Source organism: Zerene cesonia, chromosome 10 (genome assembly GCF_012273895.1).
Source record: "Zerene cesonia ecotype Mississippi chromosome 10, Zerene_cesonia_1.1, whole genome shotgun sequence".
Classification (NCBI taxonomy): domain Eukaryota; kingdom Metazoa; phylum Arthropoda; class Insecta; order Lepidoptera; family Pieridae; genus Zerene; species Zerene cesonia.
The window spans coordinates 4,843,657-4,865,976 of NC_052111.1; the positions used below are offsets into that span (position 1 = coordinate 4,843,657).

Sequence of the window (22,320 nt, forward strand, 5' to 3'; positions counted from 1 at the left end):
AGGTTATTTATTGTAACGTGATATAATGGTAAAATAAGACAGTTACAACACATAATATATATAAATGGTACAGGAGCATATTATTTCGTATTAACAATTCGATCATATCTATGTTATTTTTATGTATGTTCGTGGATAACTCGTTTATGCACCTTTTTATGTAGGATAGAAGATTTTTAAATATTGATTACCAAAATGGTGATGAGAACTTTACATCCACATGGTTTTGACTCTCATTAGGGGTCTGGCGATAAAGACGATGTACACGAAGTTATAGGAGCTTTTGAAGAATTTGTTTATAAATATAAATATGCTAAAATGTTCATGTATATTAGAAAAATAATTGGAATTTTATATGGAAAATAGAACAATAACTATGTATTTATATAAATTAGTTACTTTAACAATTCTGATAACAGCAGAAATACCTTATTACTTTACTATATTAAACAATGGCGAAGATGAAATCTTATAAGAATTCAGTTTATTTTTTCAAATAGGTTATACATTATTCTCTTTCATAAATATCACCTCGATGTCCTATATATGGTATCGCAGTACGCCCAGACCCTCCACTGTAATCATTCCTCGCTCTCTTCTGCTTGTAATCACGTTCAATTGAATCCTTTGAAAATTCTGAAGTGAAATGTTAGTACACATATATAAAAGAACCAGGTATCTACTGAACATTCCAACTATAATGGTGATTATGGTCATTACTACTATAGGTAATTGAAATTAAATAAGCGTTAATTTTTACTATAAAAAAACTCTGCATAAAAAGATAAAAATACCTACACATTTTATGAACTAAATATTTTTATATCTCTTTTATGCAATTAATTATAATAATACTTAAAATAAAGACTTACTCTCATTAGAATCCCTATTTCTTCGTCTTGCCAAAAAATCGTCAATTACAGCGAATCCTTTATAGCGTTGCTGCTTTTTAGGTGGTTGTTTTTTATTTGTTTTTCCTTTACCAGATAGAAGTAACGATACTCTTAAATAATTGCAGTAATAATGAACAAAAGAATTGTCAATTTGTTTTAGGAAATATATAACTAAAGATAGGGAGTGTGATAGTGAAAACATAATTAGATACGACAACCAGCTGTTACACGACGTTTATCCTCAACCACGTACTTTTATTTCTTCATAATGTACTATAATATGAACGACTACTACTAAATATACTCAAATAATCTTTTATAATTGAATGCGCATTGCTGAGAGTATTTTATATTTAAAAGCTCCCTACTTTGATATGCCTACAGGCATTCCAGTCAAACCGCCTCAATAGCACACTAACGATGTGTAAATGGGTGAAAATGTTGATTTTTTAATTACGAATCTTTTGCACGCGCTGAAGCTTGAATACTTACATATCGCCTATGCTTTTCAAATCCGCATTATTAATTTTTGCTCGGGGATCCAGAACCAAGTACACTTTTGAATAATCATAAGCATTGTTCTCTCCGTTATTGTTTTTCGACATGGAAGCCTTACGATCGAATATAGGTAAACGTGCACTTATTGGTTGTGATTTTTGAGATACCATTTTTGGTAAATCTACAAAATGAGGCACGCTATATAAGTCCTCAGAAATATCGCGCAACGCCTTATCTTCCGTATCATCTTGACTATATTGCGATGGTTGATAAACACCGCTTTGTCCTCTATTTAAGCTTTTAATGTGGGGTACGATTTCCTTACTTTCCAAATTACTTTTATTGCTTTCTTCATATTTGTCATGTCGCAAGTAATCTAAAATTCGATTTAAATCGGCATCGCGTATCTGGAAGCTGTGCGCTTTGTATGTAATAAATAATAACTCTACCACTGAAAAATTTTTTTGGTATTGAGATACATGTACAGTTGTGTATAAATTTAAGATTTATATCGTTCATTATTATACTGTAAAAAATAACCTATTTTATTTAATTACAAAGGAGACATTAAAATATACCCATCATTTGAAACTGTTTAGCGCAAGTTTAAAAAAAAATCAATTCAATTCACCTAAAATCCTTCAAACTCACCTAATAACCTCGCTACAAAACTACGCATTTTGTGCTGTGTTTCAATACTATATTCGAACCTGATAAAACACGATGCTTAAAACGTTATCGACACGCCAATTTTCAATTTCCATTTATGCTTATCAGATTTAGAATATAAAAATAAGTTAAGTAGCTATATATTCATGAAAAACGTGATGTCGTTATTACCGAAATCAACGGATTTTTTTTTTTTATTTCTTACAAATTTTTAGTCTATAAAGTGAATCTTAACTTAATTTTACGTGTATTATCTTGAAAGTTTTCCATTTTTAAGAAATGATAATGTTGTAGAATTTTTTTTAATTAATTAGTATAATAACGTTTTAAAAATGTACACACTATATATGGTGTGAGACTAGTCGTCATCTCGTGTTGACAAGGATCATTTACGTCAACATTACTAAATTATTGACTATTATTGAGATATATTCTGACAACCGCGAAATTATTTAGACGATTTAGGCTTTTATTACGTGTTGTACTACTGTTTATCCCTATATACTATGATAGAACTATTTGCGATGTGAAGGGACAGCTCACAGAAACAGAATAATTAAAACAGAACAGAAATTGGAACTGGTTTTTAGGTATGAAAGAGTTTTGGACTTATAAGGTTTACATTTAATAGAATGAATATTCTACACCTTTAAGATTAACATTCAGGTGAAAGCAGATTGATAGACACTTGAGCTTCTTACCAAAGTGATAGGCATGGTCATATTTTTACCGTATTTTATAATTAATATCGGGCTGCTTTACCATATAAAATTTTATAATTTTTACCGCTTGTTGGAATCCCGCGTCACGATCATTTTTTTCTTATTGTAATATTTACAAATTCAAATATTTAAAAAGATTTTAATGCTTTAAAACTAAAAATAAAAATTTACGTGCCCTTAATAATGTTTACCGGTTAAAGTAAACATCTTAAATGTTATACAAACGACATCTTTTTGGATGCATATTGTTGTTTACATAGCATTATAAAGCAGGCAGTTCTAAGGGTGGACCTTCTTTTTATCCACTTATATATACATAGGTACTGAACCTACATTGCAGGTTTTTCCACAAAATTGAAATACAACCAACTCACTCGGGATTTAAAACGGGGATCCTTCCTTCGTAAATGATGTACATAAATTCAGACAAGGAGAATGTACCTAGTGCGTTGGTAGGTAAGTTATATTTTGCATCTCTTAAATAACTCGATAATAACATACTCTGTCAGCAACACATCAATCAAGGCCCTCGCTTTGTATTCATCTATGCCCTATGCATTAACATTATTCATGTGCAACTTTGTTGCATAATTTTTTTCTCTAATATAAATTAACTTATACATTAATTTTTTATGTAAAGCAAAATATTAGTGACAGCAAACCCAGAAGCCTTGCGTGTGTGTTTAATGGCTTTGGAATATATTTGGCCTAACGAACCTTCGGCACGGAAAACTTGCCTGCAATTAATTACAACCACAATATATTCGATACAGAGTTGCATTTAATTTATTCGCTGAAACTGCTATAGTATTGCGCATTTTTATTCATATTATATAATTAAATTTCAAATTATCACTTGATATACTACTACTATTATATTATACTTGTGACAAAGGCTGTAGTTACTAGTTACTACCTATATTTTAATTTTAATTTCAGGTAACCTCGGATGAAACTGAGTAACTAGTAATGACCTATGTAGTTCACCGACTGCCTCCTTACTTTCATTTATGCAAGGTGACAGAGCCGATGGAAATGTTTCTTAACATACTTTACTCGTATTTCAAAATCTTTACACACACACGTGTAATCTTTATAGAAACTTAGACATATTGGTTAAAATAGTATATTAATGTTAAATTTGGACGCATATAACCATTTGAAAAGACGCCTTATATTATATACATACCTATAACATCAAAAATTACACTAACGTAATAAAGAATGAGCTTGTGCAAAATTAGTATACGCTTAGGTCAGTTCCTGATCGGAAATCATTTAATCTAAAGCCGAGTTGGATTTGCTGTAATTAAGAAATGCGTCGCCGAGCCTCTCGTATATTGCTTCCTCAGATTAACACCGTGCTACCAGTTAATTTCCTACGTTCCACTCCTTAATGGCACCATCTATGGAGCATTCCGCTGTAATATCGTAGGACGTGACTGATTGGAGCCACATTTTTATTACCCCTTCGTATTTAATTGTGAAAACAATTTATGTGAAAATTAGGTACCTTACCTGGCTTTTTTTAAATCAAAAATTCTGTATATTTACCCGCTTGAATATTCGATAAAAGTATATTTAGTTAGCTAGTTTACAGCTGAAAATGTTTTAACTATAATAGCTAATAAAATAATTAATTCTCGGTTTCGCCTGTTGTGTTTGTAAACATAGAATTGTCCTTCAGTTCAGCTTTTTAATTGCCATTAATTAAATCGGTAAAAGAATTGCGCAACAGCTGTTCCTGAAATTGTCATACTCAATGACTTTCATTCAAGTTCCCATTCAACCGTATGCATTGCCAAGGGGGTGAGTTTAAAGTGATGCGTCGTAACATTGCCTTAGAGTAATTTTAACATCACGCAATTTTAGTAAATGTTATGATCAAGTACCAATAATGGTCATTGAGTGACACAATAGTTATTTTTGGTTATAGAAAATGATTCACGTCGCGTGTTACCCGTGTCACTCACTTGCACGTAAATAATATTCACTCATGCGACTGCTTGCATTCGTGTTTGGTAAAAACATTTGCAAATGTCGATCTACGCTTGTAACAAACCGCACGAATACGCATCCAGCGTATTCGTGCGGTTTGTTTATTTTCGAGTTTCGAGAATGGGGCAGTTATAGCATCTTTTACTGTTCCCAACTACAACGTGTTATGAGCTATTTATTTCACGTAATGAGCGTAGCAGATAAAATATATAATACATAATATATGGTAGTGGGCACTAGGAAATAATTGGACGTTTCTGTAAATGCCAGGTTTATCTCATTTAAAATTAGCAATATTCATAAACAATAAAATTATTTGTATAATTAAATCATAAATTACGTCCTAATCATTTACCAAGTCATACAAGTGTACATATATTTTTGTGATATTTGTAACATTGCGTTAGATTCCATGTAAATTTATCTCTCTGGAGCCAATATTTCGTCGTTTATATGTGGTCCGTTACATTGCTCGCAGACTATTATAAAATTCTGAAAAAAAAGAAACGTTAAGTTTAATTAAAATTCTCTTACCCGGGATTGGTCCCGATTCATCAAGTTATTTATTCAAATTATTTACCATATTATACTGTAAACGAAGAAGATCCATAGCTTTATAATAATTATGTTCAGACTTTGGTCCATGCTTTTCCATTAAATGCACTGCTCTTTGAGCCTTTTCCTCCAAATCGAGAAGGCTGCTAGGTTCTTGTTTTTTAACTTCTCGTTTCCGACCAAATCTTGATCCCCAATTATGGTGACTCCGTGGTAACAGTGGACTTGAAGCCCTTTTATCATCCTCCTTTAAATTCACCATCACACACTAATTCTCCAATAAATACTAAACTATTTTAACACAAGTATAAAATGTCTGCCTAATTTACTTATAGGAAATAAAGCAATATAACTAATTAATTGCAAATAATGGATTATGATTTTTTTAATGATCCTTTCTGAGAATTATAAAATTGATAAGATATAACTAGCTCTATCGTTTTACATATAAGGCGCGTAAACAACACTTAGGTAATTAACTACTTAATTACGCGTAGTTAATGCAAAAAAATCCTTCTTTTAAACCACTCTCTGATAAACAAGATACCCCAAACAATAGAATCAAGGAACCATCAACAGCGACATCGATAATTATGTAAGCAATAGATTTAACATAAACTGTACCTTATACCTAACCCATAAATCGCAGAAGCTATGAACATGAAACGCAGAACTACGAATACTAGGCAAAGTGTCTTTAAGCTAAATTCTTTTAATATTTCCTATAATTTGGGTGTACTTAGAAAATGAGTTCAAAATACCTATAAACATTCATTAAAATGTTATAAACACAAAAAACTTTGCTGTACGATTCATAAAATTTTAAAATTTACTATATATTACAGTATCGCGAAAATTCACTTTAGTGAGGAATGACTGAGACGGATTTGGTCACAAAGAAGGAACATTAAGCCGTCTGCCGCTGTAATCCAGCTAAATCCGGTAATTAAAAACTTACGCTGACCAAATTGCAAAGCATTTAATATTTTTCTTTAGATTTGAGCAAGCTTTAAAAATTATAATACATTGTGCATAGATCTATAATTATAGTCAATAAATAACTGAATATCAATGTTTTGATGAGATTTGATGTAGAATTTTGTAATAACGCCGGAAAGAAAAGTTCTCTGAATGCCCAGACATGTAGATATAAATTTTGCTGAAAAAATCAAACATTCCTAACTTTTGAAAGGATAGAAAACTGCAAACTGCATCCAAATATTTCCAAAAATTCGTTAGTCATACCTGGGCATCGTACCGACTGAAATCTGTTAAAAATTACACCCCGTACTATTACTGCATCGGTTGTTAGGATCGATAATAATAAGGATGAGGGTTAGGAAGTCCATATTATTTCCTATGATAACATTTGATGTAATGCGACGGAAAGATATAAAAGTAATAATAATTTTTATATTATATTGTTATGTTTATTTTCAGAACGTGGGGTGTAATAAGAAATTATAGAGCGTTGTCATGAAATAGTTTCAAGTTTGGAGATTAGACGAGATTAGAGGGTGGTGGGTACCTCATCAATCAAAGTACTTAGACACGCTCTGCGTTCCTTAGCAATTCCTATTAACGTCGCGTCGTTGGACTTGCTTACTTACTTTCGATAGAGACGTTTGATAAGAATTTCATTCAAATAACTATCAACATTGTCTGGATTTCAGTTTAATGACAATATTTTATTCAACCAAAATTTTTCGTGTAGCAAGACAAACAACATTAAGTATACAGATGAAAAAATTATTTTGTTTAATGAGATTAGAAATGCAAAGATTTTGGAGATTCGGGTATAAATATAAATTTGATGTTGAATTTATTTGAGTATCATAAAAATATCGATAAATACAACTGCTTTACTAAAAGCAGCTTTCGTAATTAAACAATACCAGTAATTAACTAATGACACATTTCCTAATCTTTACTACCTAGTTTTTGAACGAATACATAAACAATTTAATTAAAGTATCGCCTTTGCTGTATTCAAAATGTTCAATATTTAAAACGAAAATTGTATATTCAACCAAACTCATTATGGTTGGAGGCACGTTATAACTTGTAGTCCAATGTCCAACGGTCTACCAAATGTGAATTAGTATTGTTTCACATTTATTAAGTATGTGTAGAAAAGTGTATCGGATACATACTTTCCACCTGCATACTTTCAGGGTATTCAATTAAGTGAAACATACTTTTTTTTCATTTATTAAATAAAAATAAGGCTGTTGTTTTACCTTATGCTCCAACTTAGATTATAATCAAACACAAACATTTATTTTTTCAATTTCACTTTTGTATCGTCATACACTTACCACCATTTTATATTTATGGTCAGCTTTAGATATTAGAATATAAATTATGGTAATACTGACAAGATTAGGTACATGTCGGCCTACTAAATCATTCTAAAACGATGTCCACCTAAAGTAGCAGCAAAACAAACCACAGACGTGTACCCGAATTTAACTAAAACTAAACTCAAACTCAGAGAGCAATTCTACGACGTGGTTACATCGAAATTACATATTGAATAATTTATAACGTACCCTCTCGGTAGTAAAGCAATAATAATAAATTATAATATATCATATAAATACATATACATTATATATATATATATATATATATATATATATATATATATATATATATGTATATTCTTTTGGAGCTTTTGAAATCGGTGAAATTTTGGTATAAGCTTTTTTTATTGGTATCTTTTTTTTATTGGATTTGTACTCATCCTTGAAACAATTAAAAATAACCTTAAGTTCAGACATTACATTTTTATTACGCACGAAAATTATCTTAACCTACACGGTCTATTAAGCGAAAGCAACACTGTAATGAGGCGTGTCCCATAAAAGCAGTGATACAAAGAAGCTTGTAAAAATAAAGTTATGGTTCACCTACATTAATCGGCAAAAGGGATGTGAAAGATATGGGTCATAAAATTACTAACCTGCAATTTTTTCAAACAGAAAATGCCTAGTCAGTCAAATAAAACTTACCACATATTATGTTTTTTACATAATACAGCGATACGGCCGGTAGCATCGCAACACACTCGTCATTTAGTATTATTCTACTCTCTGTCCAGCACTACTAACTTCATAAATCTAATGGCTTGTATTCATTATACTAATATACTAGCTGTTGCCTGCAGCTCGCTCGCGTGGTCGAAATAAATTTCCGTGGTACAAAATTTCATCCTCTATTTTATAACTTTGGGGGAATGAGATTTACAAACAAATCTTTTCTTGGATTTTTTTCAAGATGCCTACATCGTATAGTAGCTATCCAGTATATTGGACTGTGGTGGTTGGATCGTCAGTCAGTCACCTTTTCGTATTATACTTACATTCGTTTTATAAATTTTAACATTGCCTTGCCACTCGTAACATCTAGAAACCAATAGCATCTAGAAAGTCCTACCTAAGTAACATAAACACTGCACTAGTCTCCGCAAAAGGAGATACGATGTTATTGACATAGTACTCGTATGCTTTACATAGCTTTATGAAGTGGTAACAAAGACCAAAATTCTTTTATCTGGACTCACTAACCCTGTAGGTACATTTTACATGTATTGTAGAGATCATTATTTTAAAATCCTAAGACCTAAGTCTAGTACCGTTCTGCTGAAAAGGTACCCGATAAACTCGATGTATCTTGCTAGTTACAATACATATCATTTAAAAATAACGATAATACATTCTTATTTTTAACAGATTTAAATATAATCAGCTATAAAACAATACGGGACGTTAGTAATATTTACCATTTATGATATTTACCTGGAAATTGGTCGTTTGTATTCGTCAGAAGATACGTACCTAATGTCCGTGGTCCAGAGATTTTTGACTTTATAGTTCATAAACAATAAATTTAAATTTAGCAAATTGGAATGGTATCAAAGACAACAAACATTTGAAACCAGTGGGACGAGGAATATTAGGAGGAGGAACATCCACTATCGATAAAACCATCCCGCCTATTTTATAGATTCCCGCGCTTTTTTAAAACACACAACAAGGGTCAATACTCAATTGTCAAATGTCAATATATTTTTTTTGTAAATGTAACTTTTTAGTGACTCACGACATACGTTTTTGAAATAAAATCTATTATTTTTAAATAAAACATTTACGATTTTCATTCATATAAATCTGCAAAAAAACAAACTACTAAGTAAAGTTTTTTAATGGAACATTTTTTTATGATGCTTACTTTCTCAAATATATTATCGACATAAAATTTAATTAATTATAATTTTTTTACGCATATTTATACTAACAATAATTATTTGTATTTATTGCCCCTATTTTAATTGATATTAAAGTTTAGTAAGTAAATTATGAGTTTTCTCAATTATTTGTAGAACGATAGGCAGGGCATATGGCAACTCGGTTGTGTGTGATTCATCATTCGCTATGATTGTATTGTGTTGTGTTCTAGTGATAATAAACCTACTGACAGTCTATTTCAAATAAAGGTGTTTTAGATATAAATTAATTTAATTTAATTAGACACAAGTGTTCATTTGTGAAAATTTAAAATACATAATGTGGGATCCAACTCATGTTCAAGTAACAGTGCAAAGAGCTCGTAACTTACTTATAAAAGGTAAGAACGGTACAAATAACTGTTTTGTTACCATCTCTTTGGGCAAGGAAAAATTTCAAACTTCTGTTAAAATCAAAGCAACCGAAAACGTTGAGTGGTTTGAAGAATGTGAATTGCATATACCTTCACATGGAAATACAGCCGAAATTGTTTTAAAAGTCTATTGCGAAGATTTAATCAAAGATCATTTATTGGGTCAAATTTCGATTCCGTTAAAGGACCTAGATGTATATGAACGTGCGAGAAACCGATGGTATCCTTTACGGGGGAAGCCTGGAAAAGAAGATAAGAACAGAGGTGAATTGGAAGTAAAAATAGCGTTCATTGTTAAAGAAGGCAGTTTGAAAGATCTTTCAAAAAAGGATAAACACAAATCATCGTTATCAAGTCTCGCTCAAAATGTTGGAGGTAGTCTTATGAGCATCGGAAGTATAGAGAAACGAAAAAGTATAAAGAAATTAGCAAAAAATTTGGGTTCCAAAATGAATCTTACTAAAAAGGATAAGAAAAATGACTCATCTTCTCTGGGCGGCAGTGTTGGTAACCTAAGGAGTTCTATGCTATCTACACCAGACACTTCCACACCTAAAAGATCCTCTGGAGAAGCTGATCCTGGAGTAATTAGTGAAGATGAGGATGAATTTGCATTTGATGATCTATCCCATAAAAGCTCAGGCAGTTCACTAAATGTGCAAACATCATACATGCCACGTATAGCCAAGTATACACCATCCCCAGTAAATGCTTCACTTGAAAATCTAGGAGGAGGAGAATTTCTTAGAAGGTCTACAAGCAGCACATTAGCAACAACAGAAAAATCTGCCCCTCTCAAACCTGTTCGTCTCAGTCTCGATACATTCACTGCTCCACAATTGCCTGTTCAGGGTCTTGACAAAAATGATGAATGGTCACAAAAATTAGTGCCCCGCAAATCTATGAGTCAATTGGCAATTGATAGGGAAAAGTCATCAAGCCTTGAAAGGAACAAAAAATTAGACAGTCCTAATTCACTGAAAGAAAAGCCTAGCCCAAAGTTTTTCAAAAAGTTTGGAAATAATAATAAACCCAAAAAATTGTTAGAGGAACGTATTATTGTTGGTGAGGAAAATATAGTTGAAGAAGACAGTATTAATCCTGCATACAATAGCATTCCTAAGACAATCTTGCAACAATTTGAAGGGATGCCACGTGAGGATTTGATAGTATTGATTTATAATTTGCAAAAGGATGTTGAATCAGAAAAAAAGAAAAACAAGGATCTTGAGAATTATCTGGATGATTTATTGCTTAGAGTAATGGAAACAACACCAAGAATTTTACAAAATCCATATGTGCGCAATAACAGCATGCATATTAGAAACAAATGAGCCAAAACTTAAAATAGAATAACTTATTGTTGGCCTTTATTTACTTTTTCAAGTTTAATTGAGATATTGAATTGGTTCAAGAATTTTTGCATTGAATATATAACTTTTTCCAACCATGATAAATAAATTTTCAAATAAGTATTTGAGTAAATACACTATAAACATGTTACATTCTTGTAACAGAATATTATATAGTGTAATTTAAAACAAGACATAATATTGCGTCCGAAACAGTGCCTTAAAGATTTTATAAGTCTGTGATAAAAAAATTCACATTCAGGGATTATCAGTTGAATCTTTATTTACACTAATTTTGTTAAATGATTCTCTGTTATTGTTTTACTATAAATAAAACTGTATTCTATTGGTCTATGATATCATTGTTATAAAACAACAGTTATTGTTATTTAGATAGTATTGTTTTTAGAATAAATAATATTTTCTCTTCTTTGAAGGTATTGTTTGTGTGCCAAACAGTCATCTACTAAAATAAAAATAACGGCCATATCAAACTGTTTTTGGGATTGTACGATATACTTGCTTCAAATTTACCATGTTATAGCTATAGGTAATAGATGATTTGTGATAATTTTTTTTTTATATATTTCACTTTCAAAACTGTTTGGAAATTAGATATCAAAAGCAACCTAAACATCTAATAAAAGTAAAGTATTATTACTGTTAAGTTCAAGTACCTAAGTCTAACCAGGTAAAAGCTATTTTATTTCGAAGAAGTGTTTTCTTTGTTGATTATAAATGGACGATAAATCAATAATTTTACAGCACTATCACTAATTTTTATCTATTCATAGTTGGTTGTTGATTTTGTGAAAATTTTAGAAGGATACCTGTCAAGTTATAATTAAAAACAATTGTTAAAAATGTACATTTCTAAAATTATATACTACCTTAACTTGGTTATTTTCTAATTTTGAAATTATTCACTTAGCCTTGGTTTATACAGCGTCTTTTACTAAAACTTAAATGTTTGGTAAATTTAATTTTTAGTTTAATAGCATTGAAATGCTTTATAAATGAGAAATTTTGAAAGAATAGAAAAAACCGTGCCTTGTGATCAAATTTTTTCTATTCTTTTAAAATTTCTCATTAAACGTTTGGTATTGAATAAGAATTAAATTATTACTTTATTAGGGTTCAATAGTAAGATTTGGTATTGAAAAAACCTAATCCCACATTAAATACTTAAACCATGTTTAAGAATAATATGTTAGTGCAAATATACTTGGGTACATTCCCTTGTGCAATAAGTTTAGTTTAAGGAATATAAAATAAGAATATTTTAAAGTTTTTAAATTGTTGTGCAAATATATTTATTACCAACCTTAATTATTTATAAAGATGAATGGTTGCTAAATTAACATAATGTCTACAGTTTACACTAACATTCATCTTTATTGATATATGATTAACTCATTACCTTATTATTAAGTTGATTTAATTTATAATTAGACAGTTGTGAATATGCTTTATCTTCAAATTATTGCTTTTTAATCTATGCTTAAAAGCATAAAGTGAATGTTTTAACATTAATCTTCATGGTATTTACACACCACTTAACATGTATGTTATAGTATCAGGAGATACTGTTTTCTCTTTATATTAGTACTATCTAAAAAGTTTAAGAGAATATTATGTTCTACCTGATAAAATGTAGAAAATCTGCATTCATATAAAAGTTGAAAGGAATGTGTGGTTTATACTGTTATAAAACTTGATAGATTAAAATAAACATTTTTTCAAATAAAAAAATTATTTATTTATCATGTAAGGTACAAATTATTTATGACGGCGGCTTTTAGCTTGTACAGGAGGTTGAACTGCTGTTGCATAGGTCTTCTGTGATAACTTATTCATGTAATAAATAGTCATGAGAGAAAAAATCAAACTGAAAAGTAAAAATAATTTATTAACAAAAACAAATAATAATTATTGGATAGTCAACCTCAGATTATGATAGAATTTGCTATTGATTAGCTAGGATAAAACTAGAATTGAACTGTTACAATAGCAATGTTACTGATCTGAGGCTGTATCAAAAATTTCAGTCCCTTCTATTTTAAATTAATTCAGATAGTATAATAAAATGGTAGTTTTTGTATGAGATTTCAACCTGAATATACTGTACCAACCAATTATATATTCTTTTCTGAAATCATTATCTCGTTTTTAGAAATAAAATCCCAAAACTCTGGTCATTACTATTCTCTTATCAGAAAGTTCTTTGTAAATTTCCGTACTCATTAAATAATCTATAAGATCTACTACTAATTGTAATAATAAAGCAGATCTGTGTTTTCAAAATTAAGAAGGGTTCATAGGATCTTTCTCACAAATATAAATAGATTCAGTTATGTTTTGAGTACTAGAAAAAATAATTAACAAACCATATGAAATAAATGATACAAAAAATACGAAAGAACTTTATCTAGAACAATATTAGTGTAGATAAAGGGGAAAGACTTTATTTATTTGTAAACTACTGAACCAATAAGAAAAATGAAAAATTAATTCTGAGTGACATAGGCTATTTTTATTTTCAGAGCCAGAATGAGTAACTAATAAATATAAACACAGTTAATTTTAAGATAAAAACTATAATAATGAAAATGTAAAATCTTAAGATATTTTATCTTTTCATCATCATCATCAGTTCTTAATCATCTCAATAGATGGCGTGGGGTGCCCCTTAGGCACATAAAACTAAAGAAAACCTAGAGTAGAAGAAATTCGATTATCGTGGCGGGATCACAGGTGGCCGAGAGGCTAGGCGTTGCTACGGTTTGGCAAAAAACGCGGGTTCGAATCCTGCCTCTTGATCAAATATTTTCTATTCTTTCAAAATTTCTCATTTATAAAGTATTTTAATGCTATAAAACCAAAAATTAAATGTAAAATCTTACCAAGTCGTGAAACAAATTCGGTGAACCATTCCTGCTGCTATTAAAGATATAGCCATTGACAAAATAATCTCTGGTAATTTCAATTGAAAGTTTTTTCCGAACAATGTAGCCTCTAAATTACCAACTGCCTGTTTTTTTGCTTAGGAAAATATGTTGCATTTCAAAAATCATTTTAAAATAGTAATCCTTAAAGGCCCAATGTTACTAATTTTAGCTTGGAACTTATTGCAAAATAGGAATTGTGAATGTCAGTCATTTATTTTAACAATAATCTCATATAATAATTAATTATGTTCATATTTATTTGGCGAACATAAGTTAACCAATATATTTCAATTACTTTTATTTGGTATTTTTTCACCTTTACATTGATAGATCTGAGACATCCTTACTTATATTATATTATATTTATTGTTTGCTTGTCTTTCTTTCGTGTCAAAACATCAATATTTAGCATAATTTTTGTGCCTAGAGATATAAGGCTAGACAGTGTCTCACAATCCCATGGAAATATCCATTCACTGAAAGGGTTAATAAGCTCGCGGAAAGCTCGTTACTTAAGTACATAATTGTAAAAAAATATACGAAAGACAAAAAATATTAAAATGTTAAATCTAGCCATATAATAATTACGCTCCTAAAAAATGTTATTAGAAAAAACTTATAAGATACTATATATCACTTTAAAAAAATTTTATTTAATGACTTATTGTATTAAAAAGGATACGGTTACGAAGAACATAAACATCAAAGAACCAAGATAACCTCCAAATATAATCGTAATTGGAGACTTGACCAAAATGGGTTTGTACATTTGCATTCCAGAAAATATTAAAAGTGTTAATATCGATGATAACACAAAGGACGTGGCACTGTTAACAGCTGAAATAAGATAAAAAATACTATTTATTATACATACGATACATCAATTGTAATAATTTTTCCGTGCAATCGATATACTAACCCATTTTTTAATAATTTATTTCAGCAATAATAGGATTATGTTTATTACAGAGATAATATTTTCAAGAGTAGTATAACGCCGGCTATTATTTTGCTTTTCTAATTGACACGCTCTTTTGACTTAAAAGTTTGAGCTTTGAAGGAAAACCACAGAATCTAATAACTGATATCGGTGATCTGACAGTTGACCGCACAGATTATTTATATGTTGACTGCATGACAGGCCACTGCTGACATCGCTAATCGCTTAGGAATAAAGCTGTCCAACATGGTTCAAACAGTACACATTACACACTAACTACGATTCAAACAGACAAATACCTACCGCGCGGGATGCGTGCTGCGAAATCATCAGAAATCAAGACTTTTGACATCGCTTAAGTTTTGTTGATTAAAGCATAGTATTACGAGTTCAATGCATAGAATTTCGACAATAACAATATCACTCTAGCGCAGGATTACGAAAAGAAAAACTAAGATAATATCATGTAATTAAGTTTATTAAAATAAGTGTGAACACTTTCATACGAGTAATAGCGGGTCCTTTTTTAACAAAACTTATACTGCACAAACAAAAGTCTACACGGCAAAAGTAAATCTTTTAAATTTCAGTTGCAGAAGTGACAGTCTTCCTCAATGCGCAGTGGCAAATGCAAAAAAATGGAAAGAATATAGGTAGGTACATATATACATTTACATATTACTACTACATTACTACATTACATTAGCAGTAACTGATCTGGACTGGACCATAGATTCTTCAAAAACGAAATACTGTTTCGATTAAAACTTTCCATCATTCTTTTTATGTATCTTTCGCCTTTTAAATATTACTTTACCTGGGTACTCTAAGATGTACCGGCAATTACGGACAAACGGTGAATCTATGAACGGCGAATACCCACGATAATCGGCCATGATGACCGATCAAAAACATAAATGGCCTATTTGCCTTTACTCGTCCATTATTTACCTTTTTGAAGAGGGGCTCTAATAGTAACACATAGGTCGTAATCATATGTAATTCGTATAAATTATAGTTTCAATTATTTATTACATATATATGTTACATATAGTTAGTTCAAACAATTTGAATAGGTACCTAATTCATAGTATAATTATTTACATTTGAAATGGAAGCAGACGAATTCTTATCAGTAAATATTTTAATTTAATCGCGAATGAGTTATGCGTGGTGATGTTTGTTTAGTGGCGATCTTTCTACATATCAAAATGTCATGAACAATGATAAAATAACTGTTAAAAATATTACACGTTCAGTGCTATCAGCCTATAATAATGCGTTTTGATAAAAATCTATTAGTAAAATTGTGCAAATTGTCCGGCGCTCGCTCAATAGTAAGTAAATAGGTATTATATGTATAGGACTCAGTATGGATTTTTGATTCAGTTCAGTTCTTTTGTGATGAATATAAGGTCTCTTTTTGTTTGACTTACCAACTTGTAAAAGAAATGCCTCCATAATCTTTTAATATTTACATTTATTTTATAACAGGCTAGTGCTGTTCCGGAATTAAGAATTTATGAAGTGGGGCCAAGAGATGGACTTCAAAACGAATCAAAGTTTGTGCCAACAGATATTAAAGTAGAACTTATTCATAAATTGGCTTCTGCTGGCCTGAAAAATATTGAATCAGCAAGGTATATTTATGTTTGGACCTTTCTGCATAGTTTGTATTAAAATTATCCTAATTGTTTATTATTTCATCATATTTACATAAAAACATGCAGTTTGTACTGTACTTAATTTTTTTGTATTTTTTTTAGTTTTGTTAGTCCAAAATGGGTTAAACAAATGAGTGATGGTGTGGATGTTATGAATAAAATTAAAAGACAACCTGATGTGAACTATCCTGTTCTCATACCAAACATTAAAGGATATGAAATTGCTGTAAGATTATATATGTACCATAATATGAATTATTTTTGCTTTTAAAATAAAGTAACAAAATGATAGTTTAATGTCCTTATACTATTTTGCCATGTCTCTTGTTTAGAAAAAATGTAACATCCAAGAAATAGCAATCTTTCCGGCTGGATCTGAAGCATTCTCACAGAAAAACTTGAACTGTTCTGTAGAAGAGGGGCTGAAACGTTTTAAAGAAGTTGCAGAACAAGCCATCAAAGATGGAATACGAGTCAGGGGTTACGTATCATGTGTATTAGGATGTCCTTATGAGGGCCCTATAAGTCCAAAGGCTATTGCAAAAGTATGTTGACAAAGTAAATATTCTTAGTAGTGTAATTTTTTTTTATATATTTAATTTTCATATTTATTTACTTTATATAATATTTTATTCCTTTTTGTTAAGATAACTGAAGAAGTGCTTGATATGGGATGCTATGAAGTGTCTCTAGGAGACACCATAGGAGTGGGTACTGCTGGTTCGGTGCGGCGAATGATGCAAGAAGTCTTACATGTGGCAACACCTGATAAGATTGCTCTTCACTTTCATGACACTTATGGCCAGGGTTTATCTAATTTACTTGCTGGTCTTGAGGTAACTCGATTCGGAAATAGTATTATTTGTTTTGTCTTGCCGCGTGAAATTTTGTTTGTTATTGAGTAGATTAAACAAAGGTCTAAGACCTCTAACGACATGTTAAGTTGATCTGCGAAAGTTGAGAGGAAAAATGAGTATGCAGCTCGTATGCTTCATGTGAATGTTTCAATCGTGTGGCGACGTGCTGTCCTATGAACTTACCTGAATACTTCCTTATATTATATTTTTATACACATGACCCCAATATATATATGAAAACATAATACAACATAACCCCAGTGTGAGTACGAGGCAAGAGATGTAAACAGCTTAGGAAAAAATTTATGATTTTTTTTTTTACGTCGTGGTACTGTTCAATTATTTATTAAGAAATCAGCATCTGAAAAACTATTATTCCCATTGTCACTCTAAAAATCTTAGTTTCTTTTATTTATTTGCCTATATGTAAGTTTGTTCTGGATTTTCTTTTGTTTCGAAATCGGGATCAAAAATCGAATTGTATAAATATTTAAATTAGAAAATTTATTATTATTTATACAAAAAAATTCTATCTATTGTCTGCTTCTGACGACAAAGTATTAGATGTTAGATTTAAATTAGGTTGAACTCTATTATTCATGTTTTAATTTTTTATATAATATCATTAATTATAGCAAAATCTAATAATTCATCACTATTATATCGTTTATTCATTTTAAAGGTCAAGAGTGGAAGACATAAATATGTTTATCCCTATTTATAAGTAGGTCTATAAATGTTGTATTCTAGTTAAAACTACTTGTATTCTAGAATACTTCCGACTTGAAATATCTACGTACTTGTTTATATTCAGATAAATATCAATGAAAGGACATACCTACTTATAGTGACTGATAAAAATACATACCCAATTGCTTATCAGAGAACATTATGTACTTAGCAACATAATTCAGAAAATGTTAACAATAACATCGAACGGGAAAATGTTTCTATTTCATTTTTGATTAAAACACGTAAACACACCCACTAGTGTTGTGTCGCTTGCGTCATTGTGATATTATTAACATTACAAAATTTTGCAGTTTGGCATCAGGACTGTGGATTCTTCTGTCTCGGGCCTGGGCGGGTGTCCGTACGCCCGCGGGGCCAGCGGGAACCTCGCTACAGAAGATCTTGTTTATTTCTTATACGGGTTGGGAGTCAACACAAACATTGACCTAGTAAAGTTGGTGGAGGCGGGCCGCTTCATATCTAACTTCCTCGCAAAACCAACGGAGTCTAAAGTAAATCGAGCAATAGCGGATCGATTCAAAAATAATCATGATATCATTGCGATTGCTTCTTGTACGACATAAATAAAACTCAATTAATATTTATTAAGAGTCGAATAGTAATTACAGTGAATTTATATGCAAAACTGTCGTGAATAAATATCAACTATTGTTAACAAAAGATGCACATTAAACATTGTTTTACATATTCCAAGTGTTTTATTTTATAGATAGGTATTTAGTGTCTATTGTAGCTACTTGTATCGATGTGTTCATAAACGGCGTTCACATACTGGTTTTTATCAATTATCATGCGGAGTGGGTACCATGACGGGGCAACGCGCACTAGCGCGGCGGGCGCGCACCGGGCTGCCCGCTCTCATATTGAATTGACCTTATTTACTCAATCAAAACTTAAACGAAAGGTCGATAAACCTTTCTATTTCAATTTGTGATAGTCAGTTTATTATTTGTACTCCAAGAATTGCCTTTCCTTTACTATTCCATGGGACTCTGGCCGCTACAAAAATGGTTGAAGTGAAAATAACAGACGATATTAAAGTTGGAGGCAATAATCCTTGTTTTATCATCGCCGAAGTTGGACAAAATCATCAAGGTGACATTGAAATAGCGAAAAAGCTAATAAAGGCTGCCAAGGTAAGTAAAAAATATTGGACAATAAAGCTAAAACTCATTGTTTTGTTAAAGGAAGTGTAGTTTGTAGAAATAACAGGTGTTTTGCAATGAAGGCCTACAAGTTTATAATCAATGCTGTGTTAGCCAACAGTTTATACCTACTAAACTAGTTCCTACTTAATTTTTTGCTTTTTTTCTTATCAAATAAAAAAGTGATTTTGTCTACCCATTTACTCATACATACGAGAAAAAATACAAATTGAAAACAATAACACTGCAGATCGCTACAAACTATGAACGAATAATTTTGTTTTTATTAAATCCATTGTATAACAGCAGCGTTTAGTACCTGCACAATCAACACAAAACATCAATTAATAAAATTTTATCGTTAATATGGTTAATGTTTTTTGTTTCTTTTTATTTTATTATCAATTTATTGACTTGTAGATATTTATTATGTCGTATACATAGTTTATAACATTGAATCTATATAGCAAATAAATATTGGTCCGTGTTTCGCAGGATGCTGGTGCGAGTTGTGTCAAATTTCAAAAGACATGTCTTAAAGAAAAATTCACCAAGAAGTACCTCGAACGACCATACGATAATCAGAACTCTTGGGGCAAAACATATGGAGATCACAAAAGACATTTAGAATTTTCAGAAACTCAGTATAGGGAACTATTTAAATATGCACATGAAGTTGGAATTCCTTTTACCGCATCGGCTATGGATATGGTAAGATTTCTTCTTTTTTTTTATATCTGAAGGGCACCTTATTCAATGAGTAGGTATATAAACAAAGAAAACCGATATTGCGCGAAATTATACATTTAATAATGAGCTCATTCATTGTTTATTGTTTAATATTTTTCCACACATACGTTTTCTGTTTCTTCGAATACAACTCGAGCACTATATTTAGACAGTACGGCATAAAAATATTATTACTGACATTTACTCGACCTTTTTCAGGTATCATTCGATTTTCTTGTCAATCTTAAAGTGCCGTTTATAAAAATTGGATCCGGGGACTCGAATAATCTATTATTTTTGAAATATGCAGCGTCTAAGAAAATTCCACTTATAATATCGACAGGAATGGTAGACAAATCTGCAGTAAAAACGATTTATGATATTATATCAGCACAGCATAAACAGTTTTGCCTCTTGCACTGTATATCGGCGTATCCCGTGCCTTTCGAAGACTGCAATTTAACTGTCTTACAAGATTATAAGAATACATTTGATGTTCCTGTAGGATATTCTGGTCAAGAGTTGGGAACTGCAGTAGCATTGGCAGCAGTCGCCTTGGGTGCAAAGGTAACATTTTTTAAGTGTAGGTAATCTAATATAAGTCATAAGATACAGCGAAATGGAATTATAATTAATTCATAGTTATTAGGGGGCGTCCATAAATTACGTAAGACGTTTTTCAGGAACTTTTGAAATTTATGGACGCCCCCTTACCAACATAAATATTATGGAATTTACGTATATTGGTACCCTACGATAGAAGGTAGTAATAATTCTTTTTTACAAAAAAGTAATCCATTTATTAATTAAAATTCGCCTTCATTAAATACAAATTTTATACATATTACAGGTCTTAGAGAAACATATAACATTGGATAAAAGTATGAAGGGTACGGATCATGTATGTTCTTTGACTCCAGCCGAATTTAAACAGTTAGTGCGAGACGTGCGTGTTATTGAGGCCTCTTTGGGAACTCCAATTAAGAAAGTCGTAACATCTGGTGAGTAGATATTATATTAGTTAGTGACGTCAATAATATAGTCAAAAACCAAAAACTAGAAAGAAAATGTTTGTGGTTTACGTTTTTATTTCAAATGTTGTATATTTTTTTGGTTTAAGTTTTTATTTGAAATAAAAAATTACAATTCGTCCCTGGGGGGAATGGCGACAATTTCCTATTAAACACGTCAATTGATTGCAAATAAGTCGAGTCTGCATGTATCTAATGAAATAAAACCGAATTGTATTAAACTTGTAATAAGTGGCAGAGTTACAACCAGAACGTTACTTTTTTGTTTATTAAATAGGTACATAATATAAGATTCAGCCTGTAGTGTGCACAATCTTAGTCTTCGGCTTACCCAATAACGTAAGAATTTAAACTATTTGCTATTTCAAACTATTCTCTATTTATTTTCAGAAATACCTTGTATTGATAAACTCCAAAAGTCGCTCGTCATGGGATGCACGAAAAACAAAGGAGAAATAATTTATCCTGGGGATGTAAAGATTAAAGTAGCTGAGCCTAAGGGTCTGAATGCTTTGCATTTTGAGGAAGTTATTTACAAAACTCTCGTGTATGATAAGAAAGAAGATGAGCCACTCAATGAGGGTGATTTCTGTTGAAAGTATACAGACGTGAATCTTTATATTTTGATCGCTGCTGAATAACAAAAATGCATGCACAAAATATATAATCTTACCAATAAATAACAAAAACATAAATATTTAAGCAAGCCACAAATAATCTAGTAATTGTATGATAAGTTAATATTTGTTATGTATAAAGGTAAATATAATACTCGGCCGTTATAACTGATGTTTTATTTATCATCATTATATTACGAAATATTTTTTATCGATAGATACATCTTATCCAAAATTTAAATTAGGTACTTAAAATTTTTTCTGCTAAATACCCACTTACATCAAAA

General features: G+C 30.8%; 4 protein-coding genes across 5 annotated transcripts; 3 read left to right on the forward strand and 1 right to left on the reverse strand.

Annotated features, from left to right (window-relative positions):
* Positions 1–9,756: 9,756 nt before the first annotated feature.
* LOC119829782 (rab11 family-interacting protein 2) lies at positions 9,757–13,101 on the forward strand. The gene has a single exon (XM_038352487.1). It carries the CDS (start codon positions 9,904–9,906, stop codon positions 11,329–11,331), a length of 1,428 nt encoding a protein of 475 aa, XP_038208415.1. The 5' UTR covers positions 9,757–9,903; the 3' UTR covers positions 11,332–13,101.
* A 14-nt stretch (positions 13,102–13,115) lies between these two features.
* Positions 13,116–18,663, reverse strand: LOC119829785 (protein KRTCAP2 homolog). 2 transcript variants are annotated; one of them, XM_038352491.1, is made up of 4 exons: positions 18,627–18,663; positions 14,980–15,134; positions 14,253–14,380; positions 13,116–13,237 (listed from the first exon to the last, which is right to left on the reverse strand). In XM_038352491.1, the coding sequence occupies exons 1-4, from the start codon at positions 18,646–18,648 to the stop codon at positions 13,129–13,131; spliced, it is 414 nt and encodes a 137-aa protein (XP_038208419.1). In that variant the 5' UTR covers positions 18,649–18,663; the 3' UTR covers positions 13,116–13,128. The 2 variants fall into 2 exon arrangements, with proteins under 2 accessions (XP_038208419.1, XP_038208420.1); XM_038352492.1 differs by lacking the exon at positions 18,627–18,663 and adding an exon at positions 15,217–15,375.
* Positions 16,161–19,198, forward strand: LOC119829784 (hydroxymethylglutaryl-CoA lyase, mitochondrial). Its single transcript, XM_038352490.1, has 6 exons — positions 16,161–16,574; positions 16,732–16,877; positions 17,004–17,127; positions 17,234–17,446; positions 17,549–17,737; positions 18,802–19,198. The coding sequence occupies exons 1-6, from the start codon at positions 16,515–16,517 to the stop codon at positions 19,072–19,074; spliced, it is 1,005 nt and encodes a 334-aa protein (XP_038208418.1). The 5' UTR covers positions 16,161–16,514; the 3' UTR covers positions 19,075–19,198.
* A 139-nt stretch (positions 19,199–19,337) lies between these two features.
* LOC119829783 (sialic acid synthase) lies at positions 19,338–22,196 on the forward strand. The gene is made up of 5 exons (XM_038352488.1): positions 19,338–19,647; positions 20,152–20,367; positions 20,605–20,952; positions 21,236–21,386; positions 21,807–22,196. Exons 1-5 carry the CDS (start codon positions 19,519–19,521, stop codon positions 22,010–22,012), a joined length of 1,050 nt encoding a protein of 349 aa, XP_038208416.1. The 5' UTR covers positions 19,338–19,518; the 3' UTR covers positions 22,013–22,196.
* Positions 22,197–22,320: the final 124 nt, after the last annotated feature.